At 43.4% G+C, this 21,442-nt stretch overlaps 1 protein-coding gene across 5 annotated transcripts in view; it reads right to left on the reverse strand.

Moving 5' to 3' along the window:
* Window positions 1–21,442, reverse strand: part of TUBGCP2 (tubulin gamma complex component 2) — a 948,782-nt gene that overhangs the window by 554,008 nt on the left and 373,332 nt on the right. For all 5 annotated transcript variants that reach the window (XM_075349130.1, XM_075349129.1, XM_075349127.1 and 2 more), the window contains 2 exons: window positions 10,747–10,917; window positions 10,487–10,643 (listed from right to left, as the gene is read on the reverse strand). In XM_075349130.1, coding sequence (XP_075205245.1) covers window positions 10,487–10,643; window positions 10,747–10,917 — 328 coding nt within the window. The remainder of the gene's footprint in view (window positions 1–10,486; window positions 10,644–10,746; window positions 10,918–21,442) is intronic.

Below are 21,442 nucleotides of genomic sequence, written 5' to 3' on the forward strand. Positions count from 1 at the left end.
CTACAGCTCGCAATACTTCCTCATGGGGAAAAAAAAATACTCAGACAAGACAGGGTGAGTGAACTACACATTGGCAAGAATTAATTTGTTCATCAACAGGCAAAAACATATAGTAGTTACCAAACAAAACACAAGATGGCACAAACAGAGTCTCACTCTTCCGCTGGCCCATCAGGAATATGAGACTTCGTGACTTCAGGACTTCCAGGGCCAACTATGCCAGTCCAGCACACTGCATTTGGCAGGCACCCACTAAGAAGAGATAACGGCAAGCTTAGGAAGCAGTACCTAAGCTCCTTGCCTGACATGTAGAATCCTCCTTTAGGCGCAGTTGCGATTCCTCAGCTGGAGCCGAAGTTCCTCAAGCAGATGCATGAAGAAAAATACAAAAAAATGGTGGCAGGAAAAAGGCTCTTTTATAGCTTTCACTTTTCAAATCGGGGTACTGGGTCTTACAGGATTAGTTGGCGATTGCTTCTCTACCATTGGTTCAATATGACAGCACAATTGTCTTCTGAACTATGCAGTCTGAGGGACTGAGGCAATACCTATTTATAGACAATAAAGGTGCAGATCAGTCTGGGATGAGAGAATGGTTATCTTCTCTTGATTAAACAAACAATAAGACTCATATGTCTGGCCTAATTAACAACAGTGCACCTTCATACAAGTAGCCAAATGCTAACTTGTTTCAAAAAGATTTTAAAATTGCTGCTGTGAGAAAGGACCCATCAAATATGAGACCTGGAGCAGTTTGCAAAAGAAAAGTGGTCCAAACTTCCAGTTGAGAGGTGTAAGAAGCTTTTGATGGTTGTAGGTAGTGGTTGATTGCAGTTATTTATTCCAAAGGGCGTGCAATCAAATATTAAATTGAGGGTGCCAACAATTTCGCCCAGTCCATTTTTGGGGTTTCTGTAATATGTCCAATTTGCCTTTGTTCCCCTCTTTTTTTGTGTTGCTCCAATACACACAAAGTAAATAAATGTGAATAGCAAAGCATCATTTTTTGGGTAAAATACTTTTTTTTCTGGAACAATTTCAAGGATTTTAACACTACAGTCCCGCTCATCTCCGCCCCTCCGCTTCTATTGGCCGGCCGCTGTGTGACGTCGCTGTGACGCTGAACGTCCCTTCCCCTTCAGGAAGAGGATGCTCGCCGCCCACAGCGACGTCATCCGGGAGGTAAGTGCGTGTGACAGGGGGTTAACGACTTTGTCCGCCACGGGCAACTAATTGCAGAAAAAATAAAAACTATAGCCTTCAAAATTCAATGATGCAAAAAAACCCAATTTTGTAAAAAGCCTTTTTAGTGTGATAGTCGCCAAAAATAAAAAAACTAAAATCTGCTATCGCTGTAATCTTACTGACCCAAGGAATAAAGCCGCCAAATCACTTATACCGCATAGTAAACAACATTAAAAAAGAAATAAATAAAGCCAGTTCTATAACCACTATTGATTTGTTCATTCTGTCTCTAAAAGATTGCAGTACGGTGTGGTTAATACTTATCCTGCACTCTACGCAGAGCGATTGTATCGGGAATATGTGTAAGTGTATGTGCCCACAATCAGGAATAGCAGTGTTTTAAACGCAGCATGTTTTTGCTGCTTTGTGAACTACAAGCACAGTGAATGGAGATATAGAAATCCCATGACTGCTGTGCTTCTTTTCTCCGCAGCGTAAACTGGCGTGGCTTCTCTAGATGCAGCATGTCACTTTATTGTGCTCAGACGCGATTATCATCAGCTGGGAAAACAGAAAGAAAGTTTACAGTGCCTTAAATCCTGATGGTGGGCACGGGCAGCGGCAGTATTCTACGGAGAACATTTGAGTCTCTGCTGGGGAAGACATGCAACGTTCATGACACAGCGAGTGTGGATCATGGGCATGTACCCAAAATCTCTGAAAAACGTGATTCAGACAAAATTCCCAATTAAACATTCATTGTGATGAGGGAAAGGAAATCACTTTGACCTCACGTCTGGCCTCTAGTCCAGCGGTGTTTTTTACGCCTCTTTTTAGACGTGCCCAAAAGTGCGATAATCAGCAGATTTGTTTACCTTTGAAAAGACAGACACCGCTGAAAAGAGACCAAATGGAGTCTGGAGTAACTCTGCTGCCACATTCGTAAATGGATACGTCGAGGGTTTCATCTGAATCACGTAATTTGGAGATGTAGATGGAAACCCCAATGTAAGCGCTCAGTATAGAGCATAAGATCACTGTGAACTAATCCAAAATGTTCTGTACCACAATAATCACCAAATAGCATTCAACTCAACTCAACTCACAAAAACACAACTGAGGTCTGTCATCAGTTAACGGAAATATAGGGGGCTCCCACATTACTGGTCTCGAAAAATGCTATGGCTCCCACCCTCAAAAACAGAAATCCAGCAAAATCTGCTCTCCCAAATCCAAACGTGCCCCTCTCTTCTGAGCCACACAGTGTCTAAATCACAGTTACCATCCACATGTCTGGCACTATTGTAGTGAGGAGAGCCCACTTAAATGTACGGGGTGAAGGTTTACAGATGCATGAGCATAGCACAATGTACGGGCACTAAAATGTACCGGGCACAACAAGGACTTATTTGCATTTTTTAATTCTGCAACATTCACTATGTTTGACACCATGAATATTTTCCAGAGACTAAACAGTCACTACATCCATAGATGAAATCCCAGAGAGCGTAATTTCTAAAATTTGGTCATTTTAGGAGGATTTCTTCTGTTGTGGCACTTAGCAGCTCTGAAAATGGAGTCCACAAACTATTCTTGGAAAACCTGTGCTCCAAGAATCAAATAGCGCTCTTTTCCTCCTGAGCCATGTGGTGTAGCCAAGCAGTACTGTACAGTCACATGTGGGGTATTGCCATGTTCAGAAAAACTAACACATTATGGGGCCTTTATTTTACCTATTTATCTTGTGAAAATTGGAAATCTGCGGTTAAAACAACATTTTAACCCCTTTCAGCCCCCAGCCTGTTTTCACCTTAAGGGCGGCTTTGCACGTTGCGACATTGCACGTGCGATGTCGATGGGGTCAAATCGAAAGTGACGCACATCCGGCGTCGCAGTCGATATCGCAACGTGTAAATCCTTTTTGATACGATGAACGAGCGCAAAAGCGTTGTTATCGTATCATCGCTGCAGCCTCCGACATTTCCATAATGCCGCTGCAGCGACAGGTGCGATGTTGTTCCTCGCTCCTGCGGCAGCACACATCGCTGTGTGTAAAGCCGCAGGAGCGAGGAACATCACCTTACCTGCCTCCCGGCTGCAATGAGAAGGACGGAGGTGGGCGGGATGTTTACATCCTGCTCATCTCCGCCCCTCCACTTCAATTGGCCGCCTGCCGTGTGATGTCGCTGTGACGCCGCACGACCCGGTGGGTCGCCGGCCAGAAGGACGTCGCACGGCAGGTATGTGCGTGTGAAACTGCCGTAGCGATAATAATCACTACGGCAGCTTTCACTAGATATTGCACGTGCGACGGGGGCGGTAATATCGCTGCAGCATCTGTAACACATTGTTACCGATGTCGCAGCGTGCAAAGCCCGCCTAAGAACCCGGCCATTTTTTGTAATTTTGACCAGTGTCACTTTATGAGGTTATAACTCTGGAATGCTTCAACGGATCCTAGCGATTCTAACAATGTTTTTTCGTGACATGTTGTACTTCATGTCAGTGGTACATTTAGGACGATATGTTTTGCATTTATTTGTGAAAATTTTGGAAATTTGGCGAAAATTTAGAAAATTTCGCAATTTTCAAAATTTGAAATTTTATGCCCATAAATCTGAGACATATGTCACACAAAATAGTTACTTAAGATTTCCCACACGTCTACTTTACACCAGCGCAATTTTCGAAACAATTTTTTTTCATTAGGAAGTTAGAAGGGTTCAAAGTTCACCAGCATTTTTTAATTTTTCCAACAAAATTTTCAAAAAAATTTTTTTTAGGTACCACATCACATTTGGAGTGACTTTGAGAGGCCTAGGTGACCGAAAATACCCAAAAGTGACCCAATTTTAAAATCTGTACCCCTCACACTGCTCAAAACTACATCCAAAAAGTTTATTAACCCTTTAGGAGCTTCTCAGCAACCAAAGCAATGTGGAAGGAAAAAATGAAAATATTACTTTTTTTTTTTTTTTTTATACACAAAAATGTTACTTTAGCCATAAAATTTAGCAGTTTCACAAGGGTATCAGGAAAAAATGCACCATGAAATTAATTGTGCAATTTCTCCTGAGTACACAGATATCTCATATGTGGTGGAAACCAATTGTTTGGGCGCACGGCAGAGCTCGGAAGGGAAGGAGCATCATTTGAATTTTTTGAAAGCAAAATTGTCTGGACTAATTAGCGGATGTGATGTTACGTTTGGAGACCCCCTGAGGTGCCTAAACAATGGAGCTCCCCCACAAGAGACTCTATTTTGGAAACTAGACCCCCTCATGGAATTTATCTACATGTTTAGTGAGCACTTTGAACCTCTGGGGGCTTCACAAAAGTTAATAACTTTGAGCCATGAAAATAAAATAAAAAAAATTTACCACAAAATTATTATTTCAACCAGGTAGCTTTTTTTCCACAAGGGTATCAGGAAAAAATGCACCACAAAATGTAATGTGCAATTTCTCCTGAGTACACAGATACCTCATATGTGGTGGAAAGTAATTGTTTGGGCACACGGCAGGGCTCAGAAGAGAAAGAGCGCCATTTCACAGCAAAATTGGTTGGAATTATTAGCGGACGCCATGTTGCGTTTGGAGACACCCTGGGGTAACTAAACAATGGAGCTTCCCCACATGTGACTCCAATTTGGAAACTAGACCCCCCCATGGCATAAATCTAGATGGGTAATGTGCACTTTGAACCCTCACATGCTTCATATATTGAGCCATAAAAACAAAAAAGTACTCTTTTTGCCACAAAAATGTTATTTTAGGCTCAATTTTTTTATTTTGACAGGAGTAACAGGATAAAATGGACCTAGTTTCCAAAATGGGGTCACTTGTTGGGGGAGCTCCACTGTTTAGTCACCTTAGAGGTCTCTAAATGTGACATGGCGTTCGCTAATGATTGCAGCTAATTTTGCTTTCAAAAATTCAAATGGCGCTCCTTCCCTTCCAAGTCCTGCCGTGCACCTAACAGTTTATTTCCACCACATATGAGGTATTAGCGTACTCAGGAGAAATTGCAAAATAAATTTTATAGTGCATTTTCTTCTGATACCCTTGAGGAAATGCTAAATTTTATGGCTAAAGTAACATTTTTGCGTAAAAAAGTAAAATTTTCATTCTTTCCTTCCACATTGCTTTGGTTCCTCTGAAGCACCTAAAGGGTTAATAAACTTTTTGGATGTGGTTTGGAGCAGTGTGAGGTGTGAAATGTTTAGAATGGTATCACTTTTGGACATTTTCTGTCCCCTAGGCCTCTTAATGTCCCTTAAAATGTGATGTGGTCCCTAAAAAAATGGTTTTGTACATTTTGTTAGAAAAATGAGAAATTGTTGATTAACCCCTTCACCCCCGGCCACTAAAACACCCTAATGACCGGGCCATTTTTTGCAATTCTGACCAGTGTCACTTTGACAGGTTATAACTCTGGAACGCTTCCACGGATCCTGGCGATTCTGAGATTGTTTTTTCATGACATATTGTACTTCATGTCAGTGGTAAATTTAGGCCGATATTTTTTGCGTTTATTTGTGAAAATTTAGGAAATTTGGCGAAAATTTTGAAAATTTTGCAATTTTCAAACTTTGAAAATTTATGCCCATAAATCTGAGAGCTATGTCACACAAAATAGTTACTAAATAACATTTCCCACTTGTGTACTTTACATCAGCGCAATTTTCGAAACAATTTTTTTTTTCGTTAGGAAGTTAGGAAGGTCATCAGCAATTTCTCATTTTTCCAACAAAATTTACAAAATAATTTTTTTTAGGGACCACATTACATTTGAGGTGACTTTGAGAGGCCTAGGTGACAGAAAATACCCAAAAACGACCCCATTCTAAAAACTGCACCCCTCACACTGCTCAAAACCACATCCAATAAGTTTATTAACCCTTTAGGTGCTTCACAGGAACCAAAGCAATGTGGAAGGAAAAAAATGAAAATTTTACTTTTTAACACAAAAATGTTACTTTAGCCATAAAATTTTCATTTTTACAAGGGAGAAAAGAGAAAGTGCACCCTACAATTTATTGTGCATTTTCTCCTGAGTACGCTGATACCCCATATGTGGTAAAAATCAATTGTTTGGGCGCACAGCGGAGCTCGGAAGGCAAGGAGCGCCATTTGAATTTTTGAACGCAAAATTAGCTGCACTCATTAGCGGACGCCATGTCGGGTTTGAAGACCCCCTGAGGTGCCTAACCAATGGAGCTCCCCCACAAGTGACCCCATTTTGGAAACTAGAGCCCTCAAATAATTTTTCTAGATGTTTGGTGAGCAGTTTGAACACCTGGGGGCTTCACAGAAGTTTATAGCGTTGAGCCGTGAAAAGAAAAAAAAATTTTTTTACAACAAAACGGTTGCTTCAACTAGGTAGCTTTTTTTTTCACAAGGGTAACAGGAAAAAATGCACCATAAAATGTATTGTGCATTTTCTCCTGAATACGCAGATACCTCATATGTGGTGGAAATCAAATCTTTGTACACACGGCAGTGCTCGGAAGGCAAGGAGCGCCATTTGAATTTTTGAACGCAAAATTAGCTGCACTCATTAGCGGACGCCATGTCGGGTTTGAAGACCCCCTGAGGTGCCTAACCAATGGAGCTCCCCCACAAGTGACCCTATTTTGGAAACTAGAGCCCTCAAATAATTTTTCTAGATGTTTGGTGAGCAGTTTGAACACCTGGGGGCTTCACAGAAGTTTATAGCGTTGAGCCGTGAAAAGAAAAAAAAAATTTTTTACAACAAAACGGTTGCTTCAACTAGGTAGCTTTTTTTTTCACAAGGGTAACAGGAAAAAATGCACCATAAAATGTATTGTGCATTTTCTCCTGAATACGCAGATACCTCATATGTGGTGGAAATAAAATCTTTGGACACACGGCAGTGCTCGGCAGGCAAGGAGCGCCATTTGAATTTTTGAGTGCAAAATTAGCTGCACTCATTAGCGGACGCCATGTGGGGTATGAAGACCCCCTGAGGTGCCTAAACAATGGAGCTCCCCCACAAGTCACCCCATTTTGGAAACTAGAGCCCTCAAATAATTTTTCTAGATGTTTGGTGAGCACTTTGAACACCTGGGGGCTTCACAGAAGTTTATAGCGTTGAGCCGTGAAAAGAAAAAAAATTTTTTTTACCACAAAACGGTTGCTTCAACTAGGTAGCTTTTTTTTTCACAAGGCTATCAGGAAAAAATGCACCATAAAACGTATTGTGCATTTTCTCCTGAGTACGCAGATACCTCATATGTGGTGGAAAGTAATTGTTTGGGCGCATGGCGGGGCTCAGAAGAGAAGGAGCGCCATTTGACAGCAAAATTGGTTGGAATCATTAGCGGACGCCATGTCACGTTTGGAGACCCCCTATGGTGCCTAAACAGTGGAGATCCCCCACAAGTGACACCATTTTGGAAACTAGAGCCCTCAAATAATTTTTCTAGATGTTTGGTGAGCACTTTGAACACCTGGGGGCTTCACAGAAGTTTATAGCGTTGAGCCGTGAAAAGAATTTTTTTTTTTTTACCACAAAACGGTTGCTTCAACTAGGTAGCTTTTTTTTCACAAGGCTATCAGGAAAAAATGCACCATAAAACGTATTGTGCAATTTCTCCTGAGTACGCAGATACCTCATATGTGGTGGAAAGTAATTGTTTGGGCAAATGGCGGGGCTCAGAAGAGAAGGAGCGCCATTTGACTTTTCAAACGCACAGACGCAGTGCACTGATCGGCCGCTGCAGGACGCACGGTCGGATGCGATAAAAAAAGCGCCGGGGATACGTAAAAAAAAAAGTCACGGCAAAAATTGACCATGGATGCAGATACGTTATGTGCATCCCTGATCAGCGCTTGGCGGGATGCACGGACGGATGCCATACAAAAAGCGTCGGGGATACGGAAAAAAAAGTCACGCCAAAAATTGACCATGGATGCAGATACGTTATGTGCATCCCTGATCAGCGCTTGGCGGGATGCACGGACGGATGCCATACAAAAAGCGTCGCAGATACGGAAAAAAGTCACGCCAAAAATTGACCATGGATGCAGATCCGTTATGTGCATCCCTGATCAGCACTTGGCGGGACGCACGGACGGATGTGATACAAAAAGCGTCGGGGATACGGAAAAAAAAGTCACGCCAAAAATTGAGCAGGGATGCAGATCCGTTATCTGCATCCCTGATCAGCGCTTGGCGGGACGCACGGACGGATGGGATACAAAAAGCGTTGCGGATACGGAAAAAAGTCACGCCAAAAATTGAGCAGGGATGCAGATCCGTTATCTGCATCCCTGATCAGCGCTTGGCGGGACGCACGGACGGATGGGATACAAAAAGCGTTGCGGATACGGAAAAAAGTCACGCCAAAAATTGAGCAGGGATGCAGATCCGTTATGTGCATCCCTGATTAGAGCTCGGCGGGACGCACGGACGGATGCGATACAAAAAGCGTCGGGGATACGGAAAAAAAAGTCACGCCAAAAATTGAGCAGGGATGCCGATCCGTTATGTGCATCCCTGATCAGCGCTCGGCGGGACGCACGGACGGATGCGATACAAAAAGCGTCGGGGATACGGAAAAAAAAGTCACGCCAAAAATTGAGCAGGGATGCAGATCCATTATCTGCATCCCTGATCAGCGCTTGGCGGGACGCACGGACGGATGCGATACAAAAAGCGTCGGGGATACGGCAAAAAAAAGTCCCGCCAAAAATTGAGCAAGGATGCAGATCCGTTATCTGCATCCCTGATCAGCGCTTGGCGGGACGCACGGACGGATGAGGTGTAAAAATGGACAGGGGATACAGAAAAAAAAAAAAGTTATACTCACAGTACCCAGAGGACTAGCAGGAGGATCACTGACCAGAAGAGCTGCAGAGGAACAGATGGCAGAGAGATGGACAGCTTTACAGGAGCAGCAGGCAGATCAGCAGAATGCCCAGGAAGGACCCAGCGATGGAGGCAGATGTGAAGACAGGTAAGAGGACATCGGGGGAGAGCAGAGGGGGAGAGGGGGGGTGAGAGCAGAGGGGGGGTGGAGAGCAGAGGGGGGGTGGAGAGCAGAGGGGGGGGGAGAGCAGAGGGGGAGACCGGAGAGGGAGCTGCAGAAGCAGAATAGAGATAATGGGGGAGGCAGTCAGATCGCGGGGGGAGCAGATCGGGATGTCGGGGGGGGGGAGCAGATCGGGGTGTCGGGGGGGGCAGATCGCAGGGGGGCACGGCAGGGGCTATCACGGCAGCGCGCAGGGGCACCACGGGAGCGCGCACGGGCTGCAAAGTGAGCACAGTACTCACGTGCAGCAGCAGCGGTGACCTCAGCTACGGCGGCAGCAGCAGCGGTGGCGTGGTACCACAAGTACCAGCCACTGCACGCTGCAGACATGTTGGGGGAGGGCTCGCAGGCCAGCACAGGCCTGGGGAGGGCGGCCACCGGCAGATCAGACCGCCCCACTGCACACTGATTGGAGCGATTGTGCGTCATAGCACGATCGCTCCAATCAGTGCTGCAGGGGCTGGGGGCGGCATGTTTGAGGTCCACCTATGATATGCTGCAGCAGCTGCGGCATCTCATAGCTGGATCTCACAGGATCGCACTAATTCGGGCATTATTTTTGCCGAAATTAGTGCGATCGATGTGGTTGGCGGTTCAGATTTGAACAGCCAATCACATCGATCGTCGATAGGGGGTGGCGATGCCACCCCCCTGGGGTCAAGCAAAGGTCCCCTGCTGTAAGAAACAGCAGGGGACATCATTTGAAAGCCGTTGCTATGGCCACGGCAATCAAATGAAGTTTAGGCAGTAAAATTACGTCCCTGGTCGTTAAGTCACGTTAAAATAGGACGTAATTTTACTGCCCGCGGTCGTGAAGGGGTTAACTTTGAACCCTGCTAACTTCCTAACAAAAAAAAATTATGTTTTAAAAAATGTGCTGATGTAAAGTAGATATGTGGCAAATGTTATTTAGCAACTATTTTATGTGACATAACTCTCGGATTTATGGGCATAAAATGTCAAAAGTTTGAAAATTGTAAAATGTTCACCAAATTTCCAATATTCAAATAAACAAAAAATATCGGCCTAAATTTACAATTATCATGAAGCACAATATGTCACAAACAATATCAGAATCGCTGGGATCCGTTGAAGCGTTCCAGAGATATAACCTTATAAAGTGATAGTGGTCCAATTTGTAAAAAAAAGGCCTAGCCAGAAAGGTTTTTTCAGGCCTTGGGATAAAGGGATAATAAAAGAGGCAAAAAATATGAAATCTCATGCCATTAATATAGTCATACAAACCTATGGGTATGGTGAAATCTGTACTTGTACTAGATGTAGCAGAGAAATCTCCAATCAAAGCTGGTCGCTCATACACCCATTGTGGGAATAATGGAACTGACTGTCCAATATTCTTATTCAGTTTGTCTCTGAGCTGTTTACGCAAAATGTCCATTGGCTGAAAGCATAGAAATATTAAAACATGGTAATTTAGACAAATGAGCACTATGAATGTAACATACATCTAGGATATGAAAATAGTGACAAATACATAATTTTACCTGGGGGCCACAAGCTGTAGCGGTTACAATTCCAAGTTGCCTGCGTAACTCTTCAACCTCTTGCATGGAGATCTTTAAGGAGTAGGGGACAATTGGATGGTTGCTACTGGCAGTAGTAGTGGAAGTGATTTCTACTTTGTCTTTAGAATTCTGAAGCAGATATTGGAGGGTCTAATGAATTGAGATGGGAAAATGAGAAAAGTCCTCATTTAGTTACATTTATATTATTATTCTATGTTTTGAAGAAGGAGAACATAACTTTACAATAATACTAGTTAAATAGGTCACTATCAAACACTGTAATTTCTGTATGGCTATTTCACCAGTTGTTTCTAGAGATAGTCGAACCCACAGATATTCAAATTCAGTGAGTATGGCCAAACTTTAAGTGAACCTGTCAGGTGCAATATGCACACAGAACCACGTGCGGTTCTGGGTGCATATTGCTAATCCTTGCCTAACTGTCCCAGTATCTATTAGCATATATAAAGAGATAAATAGATAGTCTTTCTAAAGATCTTTATGATATGCTAATGAACTCAAACTAGTTGCAAGGGCATTAGTTCTTGTGCTCAGTCCGCCCTCTAAGCATGGTAGCATGCCCACAGGGGCGTGCTAACATGCTATTCAATGCCCAGTGTCATCATCAGCGGTGATGCGCGTACGTGTCAGTTCTGACCGCTTTAGAACGCCGGGTTTAGGGTCAGTGCACATGATCAGAATGCTTTGCACTTCCGGTCATGCGCACTATGAAGCCGGGTGTATGTGTCCCAGCTTCAGAGAGGTATATATTGCATGGCCGTAAGTGTGGTGACTTCTGATCATGCGCAGGCGCCTGATGCGGTGACAATAGAAACAAGTACGCACATCACCACTGATGACACTAAGCAATGGGCATTGAATAGCATGCTAAGAGGGTGGAATGAGAGCAGGAACTAACGCCCTTGCGACTAGTCCCTGCGCTCATTTGCATATCAAAGAATCTTTAGAAATACTTTTTCTAAAGAAGTTTGTATGTATGCTACTAGACACAGGGGCAGGGATGGCATGGGCATGGCCAGGGATTAGAAATATACACCTAGAACTGCTTTTCGTTCTGGGTGCATATTGAACCGGACATGTTCACTTTATTAAAAAAATAAATAAATAAACTCTGGTTCAAGACCAGACTTTCTTCTGAACTTCACCCTGCATGCCGAACCCCATATAAGTCTAAGAGACCTGAATTTAAGGGTTATAAAACACTTGTAGTAAGGACTGGAGTGCTGAAAAAGGAAGCAAAATGTAGATTAAAGTAGGACAATTATACTTACCGAGTGTCTGCTCGGCTGTCACAACTACTTCCGGGTCCGCTCATTAAAGACTATGAATAGTCCCCGCCCACCCTTTCTGACAGTGTCTGTGAATGGTTGCCCTCACAATAGCTGTCTGGGTCCCCCAAGTAAAGTATAAAAATAAAAAATTGGAAAAATGGTATAGGGTCCATGGTAAGGTATTTTGATACCCAGTGTAGATAAAGCAGACAGCTGGAGAATGCAAGCCCCAGCTGTGTGCATTATCTTGGCTGTGTATCAAAGTACGAGGGACCCATGCAACTTTCTAATTATTTAAAAAAAAACAGTATGTGCGCTCCAACAATTTTGACACCCAGCAAAGAAAAAGCAGACATCTGCTGGCTGGTATTCTCAGGCTGGGGAGGCCCATGGTTATTGGGCCCTCCCCAGCCTATAAATAGCAGCCCGCAGCCGCCCAAGAATTGGCACATCCACTAGATGCGCCAATTTTGTCACTTTATCAGACTCCCCCACTACACCAAGGCAATCAGGGTAAAATAAGGGGTTATTGACAGCTGTGATAAGTCAAAAAAATCTATGAGACCCCCCCCCTTTACTAAACGTGCAAGTGAAAAAAATAAACAGAAAAATCCTTTTATTTTTTTTCATTAAAAAACACCCCTTCTCTGATTTATTACCCTCCAAAAACACCTGCGCAAGTCCGACATAATCCACACAAATTCCCACGAAAATCCCGCTGCTACATCATGAGGTCGGAGTACACGGTCACATTAGAAAACATGATCACTCACTGTGGCCGTGGGGACACAATGGAGCCGCATATGTGAACTAGCGATGACGTCAGTGAGTTCTCCTGAGGTTACAGCTGGTGGTACCCACAGTACCCCAAAATTGACCTCAGGTGAACTCACCTGAGGTAAACCCATTGAACTCCATGCCGGATTAGGCTATATGCTCCTGTTGAGTGTTCACTTGCAGCAATTTCTGCTCTAAATCTGCATCCCCTGGCAGAAAAACACAACAAAAATGCATTGCGTTTTTATGCAGTGAGATGCAAATTTGGTGCCGAAATGTCTGCAGCCAAACACGCAATGAGCGCATATAGCCTAATTTGGTAATCTGCCATTGAGTTCAATGAGTTCACCTGATGTCATTGGGATTCCTACGATACCGCAGCTGTAACCTCAGGTAACTTCACCTCAGGTGAACTCATTGACCTCCATACCGGATTAGGCAGACATTTTTTGGTTGCAGACATTTCTGCATCAAATCTGCATACCCAGGCAGAAAAATGTACCAAAAATGCGATACTTTACACATTTTGATGCAATTTTCTGCCAGGAGATGCAGACTTGGTACAGAAATGTCTGCAACAAAATATTCAACGTGTGCACAAAGCCAAATCCAGTAATCTGGCATTGAATTCAATGAGTTTACTTGAAGTTTAATGAGTTCACCACGGGTGAGTTTACCTAAGGTCGCAGCTGGGGTACCATGAGAACTGCCAGCTATAACCTTAGGAGAACTCACTGACATCATCGCTCACAACTGCGGCTTCATCAGTGTGTCCCGACGGCTGCAATGAGCGGTCCCGTTTTGTAATTTGACCACGCACTGTGACTTTAGGATGTAGCAGAGCCGCAATCATTGTAGGACCTCGTATGTACAGTATTACGTATGACCTGCAGGGGTGTTTTGGGGGTTAATGCATTGGAGAAAGAGGGTGTTACTTTTGTTTTTTCAATAAAATGATTTTCCTTGTTTTGTTTCTTTTTACTTACACGATTAGTAATGGGAAGGTCTCATAGACCCCTACCCATTACTAATCCAGGGCTTGATGGCAGTTGTGATTTTTGACAAATCACAAATGTTCTTAACGCCTTATATTACTCCAATTGCCACCGCACCAGGGCAATCAGGATGAGCTTGGTAAATCCTAATAGTCTTTACATATCTTAATCCTGACCATGTGATAGAATTGAGTAAATTTAGTAAGTTTTGTATCCTTCAAATAACTGGAACATAAGGCAAAAGGGGCCGCAAAAGAGTGTCGAACCACTAGCATAGGTTCTCATTAGGAGAGTCTATGCCAGCCACAAAAGGACACATGGGAGCAGAAAATGGATGTTTTTGTAACTTAGGCAATGAATAAAAAATGGTTATTATAGGAAACTGAACAAACATATATTCATAATGTTTTTTAGTAATCGTGGCTAGAGCTAATCCTTCATCTAAAAGATTTTTCAATTACTGTTGAAAAGTTGGAGTTAGGTCACCTGCAAGTTTGAGCTACATATGGGAATCCCTCAAAATAAATTAATTCAAAGTAATGTATAAGGAAGTATTCAAAATAACCACCAACCCGCCTTTATCAGTGTGTCGGATAGATCTGAATTCTTCCTAAGTCTAGATATAGTTGATTCCGGTTTTCTGTTGTACAGATTAGATATTAAATAAGATGGCACAATCTATACTATACTATGTAACTTAGTGAAATTAGATTGAACCAATGTTTGAAACGTGTCCATTGCTACGGATCTTCACTGCACAGGATAAAATTATGGGTTCTTTGTGACAATATTATCAGCTTGATTAATTATGGAGATATGACTTTTAGACTCAATGTCCAATACAGGTAGGTCCCTACCAACTATCTGATCTTCAAAATCAACCACATTTGAAAAAAAAACCCATGAGATTCAGAAGAATCCATACAGGTTGAAACACTAGGAAAATCATTACAGTTCTGGAAAAAAATGTTTGTTTTTTTACTGAAATAGACCTTGTGAACCTGTTTACATTAAGATGGCATGGTCTAAATAAAAATGAAAAGTAGGGGCAAATTTTAAACCCTTGGATAGTACAGATATTTGTTCAGGCTCTACAATATATGAGGATAAATTAATCACATCATATGTATTACCCTTCATCTCCTTTTTCTCGTATGCCTCCTGGGAAGCCTGTTTGTGATGCTTTCCCCCCCTTCTAAGTCTCAGTTTTTTTTGTTTTTGTTTTTTTATTTTGATTAAGCATTGGGTTAGTATGAAAAAGGCTTATTTTGTACATGTACATCACTCGAGGGTGGATTAGCAGAATCATCGGAATAAACATCAGAGCTCCTCTCGTTATCAGTAGAGCTGAAAATGAGTATTAACAAGGCGTTTGTGAGCCCATCCTTTTTTCAGAATTTATTTAGGGGGAATGCTAATTCCTACTACACCTCCCCCATTCATAAACACTGTCAGTATCATAGTGTCACGAGGGTACCACGACGGACAGTAGTCCCTTGATTTCTGTTGTCAGGAGATCACAGCGCAAGGCTTCATACACCTTTACTCAGATTACTACTTCTGACTGTGAAGATTCTCTTTTATCTAGTGCTGCCAAGGTTAAGTAGATCCTCTAACGCCTGAAACTCTGAATGAAAGGTATGGGCTGGTCTCTATTGCTAATTAGCCTTGCTATAAAGACTTCACTCCTAGTCCAGGCAAATCGCTGGTGATATTTTCTGCTGTACTTGCTTCTAGAGGGAACCTGAGCTGTGGAGCAGAAAACGATTCTGAGAACATTTGATGGGTGAAAGGTGTGTCATTTTCCCTTCTTTAGTCCTGTTTGGTTTTTCCATTGTGGTCCGTTCCTCATTATTACCTTTTGTTGTGTTGAGTGCTTTGTAAGACTGCTGTATATTTTACCCATGTCACGGGGTATGCGACAGAGCAGTAAGGGACGCCAGGCCAAGGAACAATCCAAAGGGCTTTATTGGAACCACAAAGATAAAGCACCAAATATAAATATAAATCATTTAAGTCTGCAAGGAGTCCACAACAAAACAAAACAAAAGATCCAGCGGCGCCTGCCGGTATTCCAACGCCAGGGAAAATATGGCAATGGTCCTTATATGAAGTTCCTTGAGTCCAACAGGGTGAACAACAAAAACACAATCCCACGTGGCCACTGATCTCCCATCTGTGACAGTCCATACACAGGCTCTAGGATCCAGCCTCAGCTATAAATCCTAGTCCTTCTCCAGCCGAGATCAAACTAACATGGGTCTCATTGTTCTTCTCTCCTGGGATCAGCCCCTAAGGTGGGCCCACCTCCCCCTGGACATTTGATACATGAATGGACTTTAGACATCCTGGCTCTGTTCTGTCTACCAAGTTGTGGATTTGAGGAGTCCCATGCTGAGAAAAACAAACAATCTCCCAGCAGAAGCAGTACAAAGGAGGGACAGACTATTACACCATGAGCACAAACGAGTAGGGACACACTGTTACAACCCCTTTCCCCCTCCATTTGTGTATGGACTAGTGACCTCAACAGGTCGCTTGTCAAGTACACGTAAACATGCCGACCCTGACTCAGGGCTCCTTTTGCTTGGACAATCCGTCTGCATTTTGGGTGTTGGCTCCAGGTTCTTTAGTGTATGGTGAAGATGTAGGGTTGAATGTTCGGTTCCAGGGCACCTCATCAGCTAGAGCAGCAGCTTGTTCCACTGTCTCTGGTCTCCTCTCGCACACCCAATCCCGGATCTCAGTAGGGCACTTGGCATAAAACTGTTCTTTTAGGATGACCTGGATGAACGTCTCCCAAGTTAAGGCCTCCTCTCCCTCCAGCCAGCGATGGCATACTTGTTTCAGTCTGTGGGCATACATCTTGAAAGACACTTCCCCATCACAGGCTAACGTACGAAACTGAGTCCTATAAGTATCTGGGGTCACGGCATAATGTTCTAGAATGGTCTGTTTTATCTCCCCATACTCACAATTCCACTGAGGGTCCATAGCTCTATAGGCGTCGGCAGCTCCATCCTCCAAGAGGCCCACCAGGTGTCTGACTCGCTCCCTTTCTGGAACTTCCGTTAAATCAGCATTGATGCTGAAAGTCCTGGAAGAAGCCCTCAATGTCGCCTGCAGCTTCATTAAATGGCTTAAAGTCCTTGCGGGACACTCTGGAGAATTCCCTCATAGTGGGTGCTGTGGTAACAGTTTGTCTGGAGCCTCTAGCTGCTTCCACAGCAAACTTCCTCTCCAGCAATGCCCTCTCTTGAGCTCTGCGAATGGCATCCATCTTATATTCAATGGCGCCCTCATCTCCAAGCAGTGCCATCTCCTCCTCATACCACACAACCCATTGACTTTTTTGGGTATTTACCTCCAGCTCCCGTCTTTCCTCCCCTTGCTGTGGAAATTGCTCCTCGGTGCCATCTTGTAGGAAAGCGTTTTCCAACACCTCAATTAGTTGCTCCTTAGAGAATCCTTTGTAGCCGACTCCTAATTCACGGGCCTTTGTTTGTAGGCTCACCACAGTCCAGTTCCTGTATCCTGAGGTTCTGATTCCAGATGTTAATGGGCCGTTGTCCTCCATTCTTTCTGCTCTGATCCCGCCGCTGCCAACCAGTTTGTGACGGGGTATGCGACAGAGCAGTGAGGGACGCCAGGCCAAGGAACAATCCAAAGGGCTTTATTGGAACCACAAAGATAAAGCACCAAACATAAATATAAATCTTTAAAGTCTGCAAGGAGCCCACAACAAAACAAAAGATCCAGGGGCGCCTCCCGGTAATCCAACGCCAGGGAAAATATGGCAATGGTCCTTATACGAGTTCCTTGAGTCCAACAGGGTGAACAACAAAACACAATCCCACGTGGCCACTGATCTCCAATCTGTGACAGTCCACACACAGGCTCTAGGATCCAGCCTCATAAATCCTAGTCCTTCTCCAGCCGAGATCCAACTAACTGAACTAACATGGGTCTCATTGTTCTTCTCTCCTGGGATCAGCCCCTAAGGTGGCCCTACATCCCCCTGGACATTTGATACATGAATGGACTTTAGACGTCCTGGCTCTGTTCTGTCTACCAAGTTGTGGATTGGAGGAATCCCATGCTGAGAGAACAAACAATCTCCCAGCAGAAGCAGTACAAAGGAGGGACAGACTATTACACCATGAGCACAAGCGGGTAAGGGACACGCTGTTACAACCCATCCGTCTTATCCTCTCTGTGTCTAATCTAGAGCGGGACTACAGTTTCCGCTGCCCTATACACTACATAGGGCTGAGACCAGAGAGACACAGGGATAGGTATGTGATCCGCGACAAGGTGAAAAAACCCATATAGAGACGTTCAGGAGTGCAGGGATCAGCCTCAGATGAGTTTAGGTGACCCTGCTCCCCCTTTCCCTAGTGCAAGGGCCCACCATTGTAACATGTATCCTGTGCGTTGCGGCAGTCGCTGGGGGATCCAGTGTACCTGGCGGAACCCCGGTAGTCACTGCGTGACAGTCATTCTTATCTCGTTGAAATTTCCACTCTAACTTTTCTGATGGCATGTTCTAGTTTCCTTATATAAGCTTTCAATTTAGAACCAAATAATATTAAATCTTCCCAAGGTTTAACACTAGAAGTCCCAGAGAGGGGTCATTTAACATTTCTACCTTTGGAACCCTTTGGAGCTCGAAATTTCTGGGACTTATAGTGTTAAGCAGTTCAAGCTTCTCCAGTAATGTTTTGATGTCATTTTTAATAGCGTCCAGTTCTTTTTTTCTCATAGGAAACAATCAATTTAATTAATTGCAGTGAACACTCCGTGAGATTATTCCATTCCACAACAAAATTCTCCAAAAAATAGCAGCAGGAATCTTCTTAACCCTTAAACCTCTAGGGACCATACGATTATCATAGTAATAAGGTCCCACCAAGTTTTAATTTCCTTCGTCATGAGTGCTCTGTTAAAGTACCATCTTTGCGCATATCGTGTTAGCCTTAAAAATGTTATGAATTAAATGAGGTGCACCACTAATATCATATACTATAGTAGCGGGGATGCTCCATGCTTGTAAAATAACCATTTAGAAAGAGAAAAGACAAAGCATAGAAGGAGCACACCACCAACAATCACAATTAATTATTAAACTTTATTAATACAAAATACACATGGGTTACACAAAACACAAAATAAAAAATGCCAAAGATGTTAAACATGAGCCAATAGCAGATAACAATTAACCCCATCAGTACTACAATGCTATAAAGGGATACCATATTTAAACTTCTATTATTGTCAAAAAATTAAAATAAATGCAGGACACCATGGGAAGAATATATACTCCACAAATAGTACTATAATACACTGCATGTATAAACAAAACAGACCCTACAAAATAATGAGCACACCATTAAATGAACTCAAATCTGCTGGTTGTGCCCTGTACAGGACGGAAAATTCAGTGTGAATAGAGGAGTAAAGCCCACTTATGCCCACAGAGCCAGTAAGCGAGGGTAACAGCTTGCGGTGGTCCAGTGAAGTGAAGGGGTGCAGTGCATAGTTTAAACACAATATCATAGTTGTGATAACTGTGCAATTGTTTAAATTTCATCAGGGATTTGTGTCTGTTTTGTCTGTGATACTTTGAAGAAGAAAAAAAAAAAGATGTGTTTTGTGATTTAATTAGTAGTAGTGGCTACACAGCTGTTTCTAGAATCTTCTTGGAGAACTACATATCCCAGCCAGCAAGCGAGGGTCACTGAGCTTGCGGGGGTCCAGTGAAGTGTGGTGGTACAGGTAAGTGCATAGTTTAAGCACAATATCATAGTTTGACACAAGAGAACAGTTTGAAGTTATCCTTCCCATTGCTTTTTCTTTGTCTACTTTTATCTGTATTGTTTATCCCCATTTAGTATGTGCTCCATGGACAATGCTACCAGGTGTGTATCTTGTCAGATGTATTCATGCCTTGAACAGCCGTTCGAGGGTGAATATGTCTGCACTCAATGCAAGCATGTTACATATTTGGAAGCCCAGGTAACTAATCTAAATATGCAGCTTGCAACACTCGGGAGCATTGCAAACCTGGAGAGGAATTTAGAGCTCACTGAGCTTTCTCTGGCTGGGGCCAGTGCTATGGAGGAGGGTGGAGGTGGGGAAGGTCAGGACCCAGAGGTAGGTAGTTAGGTAACCGTTAGAGAAAAGGTAGGGGGAAAAGTGTCAAGGAGCCTAGCCCTGATCTGGCACAACCTAGTAAATATGCCTGTTTGGCTGATATTAGGAATAAAGGGCCAGGACTAGGATCACTACAGCAGCATGTGGCTCCTAACAACCATGTCAACAACTGCTGTAGGAAGGAGGGAAATTGGAGTGTAACAAAGCCCAGACAGATGTTGGCGGTAGGGGACTCTATAATTAGGCGGTCAGACAGGGTCATCTCTTGCAGAGACCGTGAATGCCGAACAGCGTGTTGTCTGCCGGGTGCTCGGGTTCGGCATATTGCGGATCGGATAGACAGATTGCTGGGTGGGGTTGGGGAAAACCCAGCGGCTGGGTGGGGCTGGGGAAAATTCAGTGGTCATGGTACACATTGGTACTAATGACAAAGTTAGAAGCAGGAGAAAGGTCCTTAAAAATAATTACAGGAAGCTAGGACAGAAGCTGAAGTCCAGTACCTCCAAGATGGTGTTTTCAGAAATACTACCGGTGCCACGAGCGTCACTAGAAAGAAAGCGGGAGCTTAGGGAGATAAATACATGGCTTAGAAATTGGTGCAGGAAGGAAGGGTTTGGGTTCATGGAGAACTGGGCCGATTTCTCAGTCGGCTATAGGCTCTATGGTAGGGACGGGCTGCACCTCAATGGGGAGGGTGCAGCTGTGCTGGGGGAGAAAATGGTCAGACGGATGAGCTTTTAAACTAAAATCTGGGGGGAGGGAGAGTAGTAAAACAGATAAGGGGATAGATAGAGAAGATAGAGACAGTGAGACGGTAGGGGTCAATGAAGGAATAGGGGGGGCTGGGACATGCAAGGAATATAGGGAGACTAGGAGTAATAAATGTGTTAATAGTAGTAAATGTCTACTAGCAAATGCAAGAAGTCTTGCAAACAAAATTAATGAATTGGAGACTCTTATGTCAACCATGAATTATGATGTGGTGGGCATTACAGAAACCTGGCTGGATGAAAGCCATGACTGAGTGAAAAACTTAGAGGGTTACACTATATTTAGGAAGGACAGGAAAGACAAAAAAGGTGGTGGAGTGGGTATATGTCAAATGTAACCTAAAGCCGGTGTTGAATGATGACATTGGGGGGAACTGTAACAATGTAGAGTCAATATGGGTACATGTACTTTGGAAGGGGAATAATGGAAAAATGCTAATTGGAGTTTGCTATAAGCCTCCTAACATAAATGAACAGGTAGAGGGTGAAATGCTGGAACAAATTGAAAAGGCAGCTAATAATAATAATAATAATAATAATAATAATCATAATCGGGTTCTTATTATGGGGAATTTCAACTATCCAGACATTCAATGGGACAAAGAATCTTCTAGTTGTGCTAAAAGCTGTAAATTCTGGAGACTTCCTGTTCCGGCGCTGAGGATGTAGGATGTGTGGTGAGGAGCTC

This window comes from Anomaloglossus baeobatrachus, chromosome 5 (assembly GCF_048569485.1).
Source record: "Anomaloglossus baeobatrachus isolate aAnoBae1 chromosome 5, aAnoBae1.hap1, whole genome shotgun sequence".
Lineage (NCBI taxonomy): Eukaryota > Metazoa > Chordata > Amphibia > Anura > Aromobatidae > Anomaloglossus > Anomaloglossus baeobatrachus.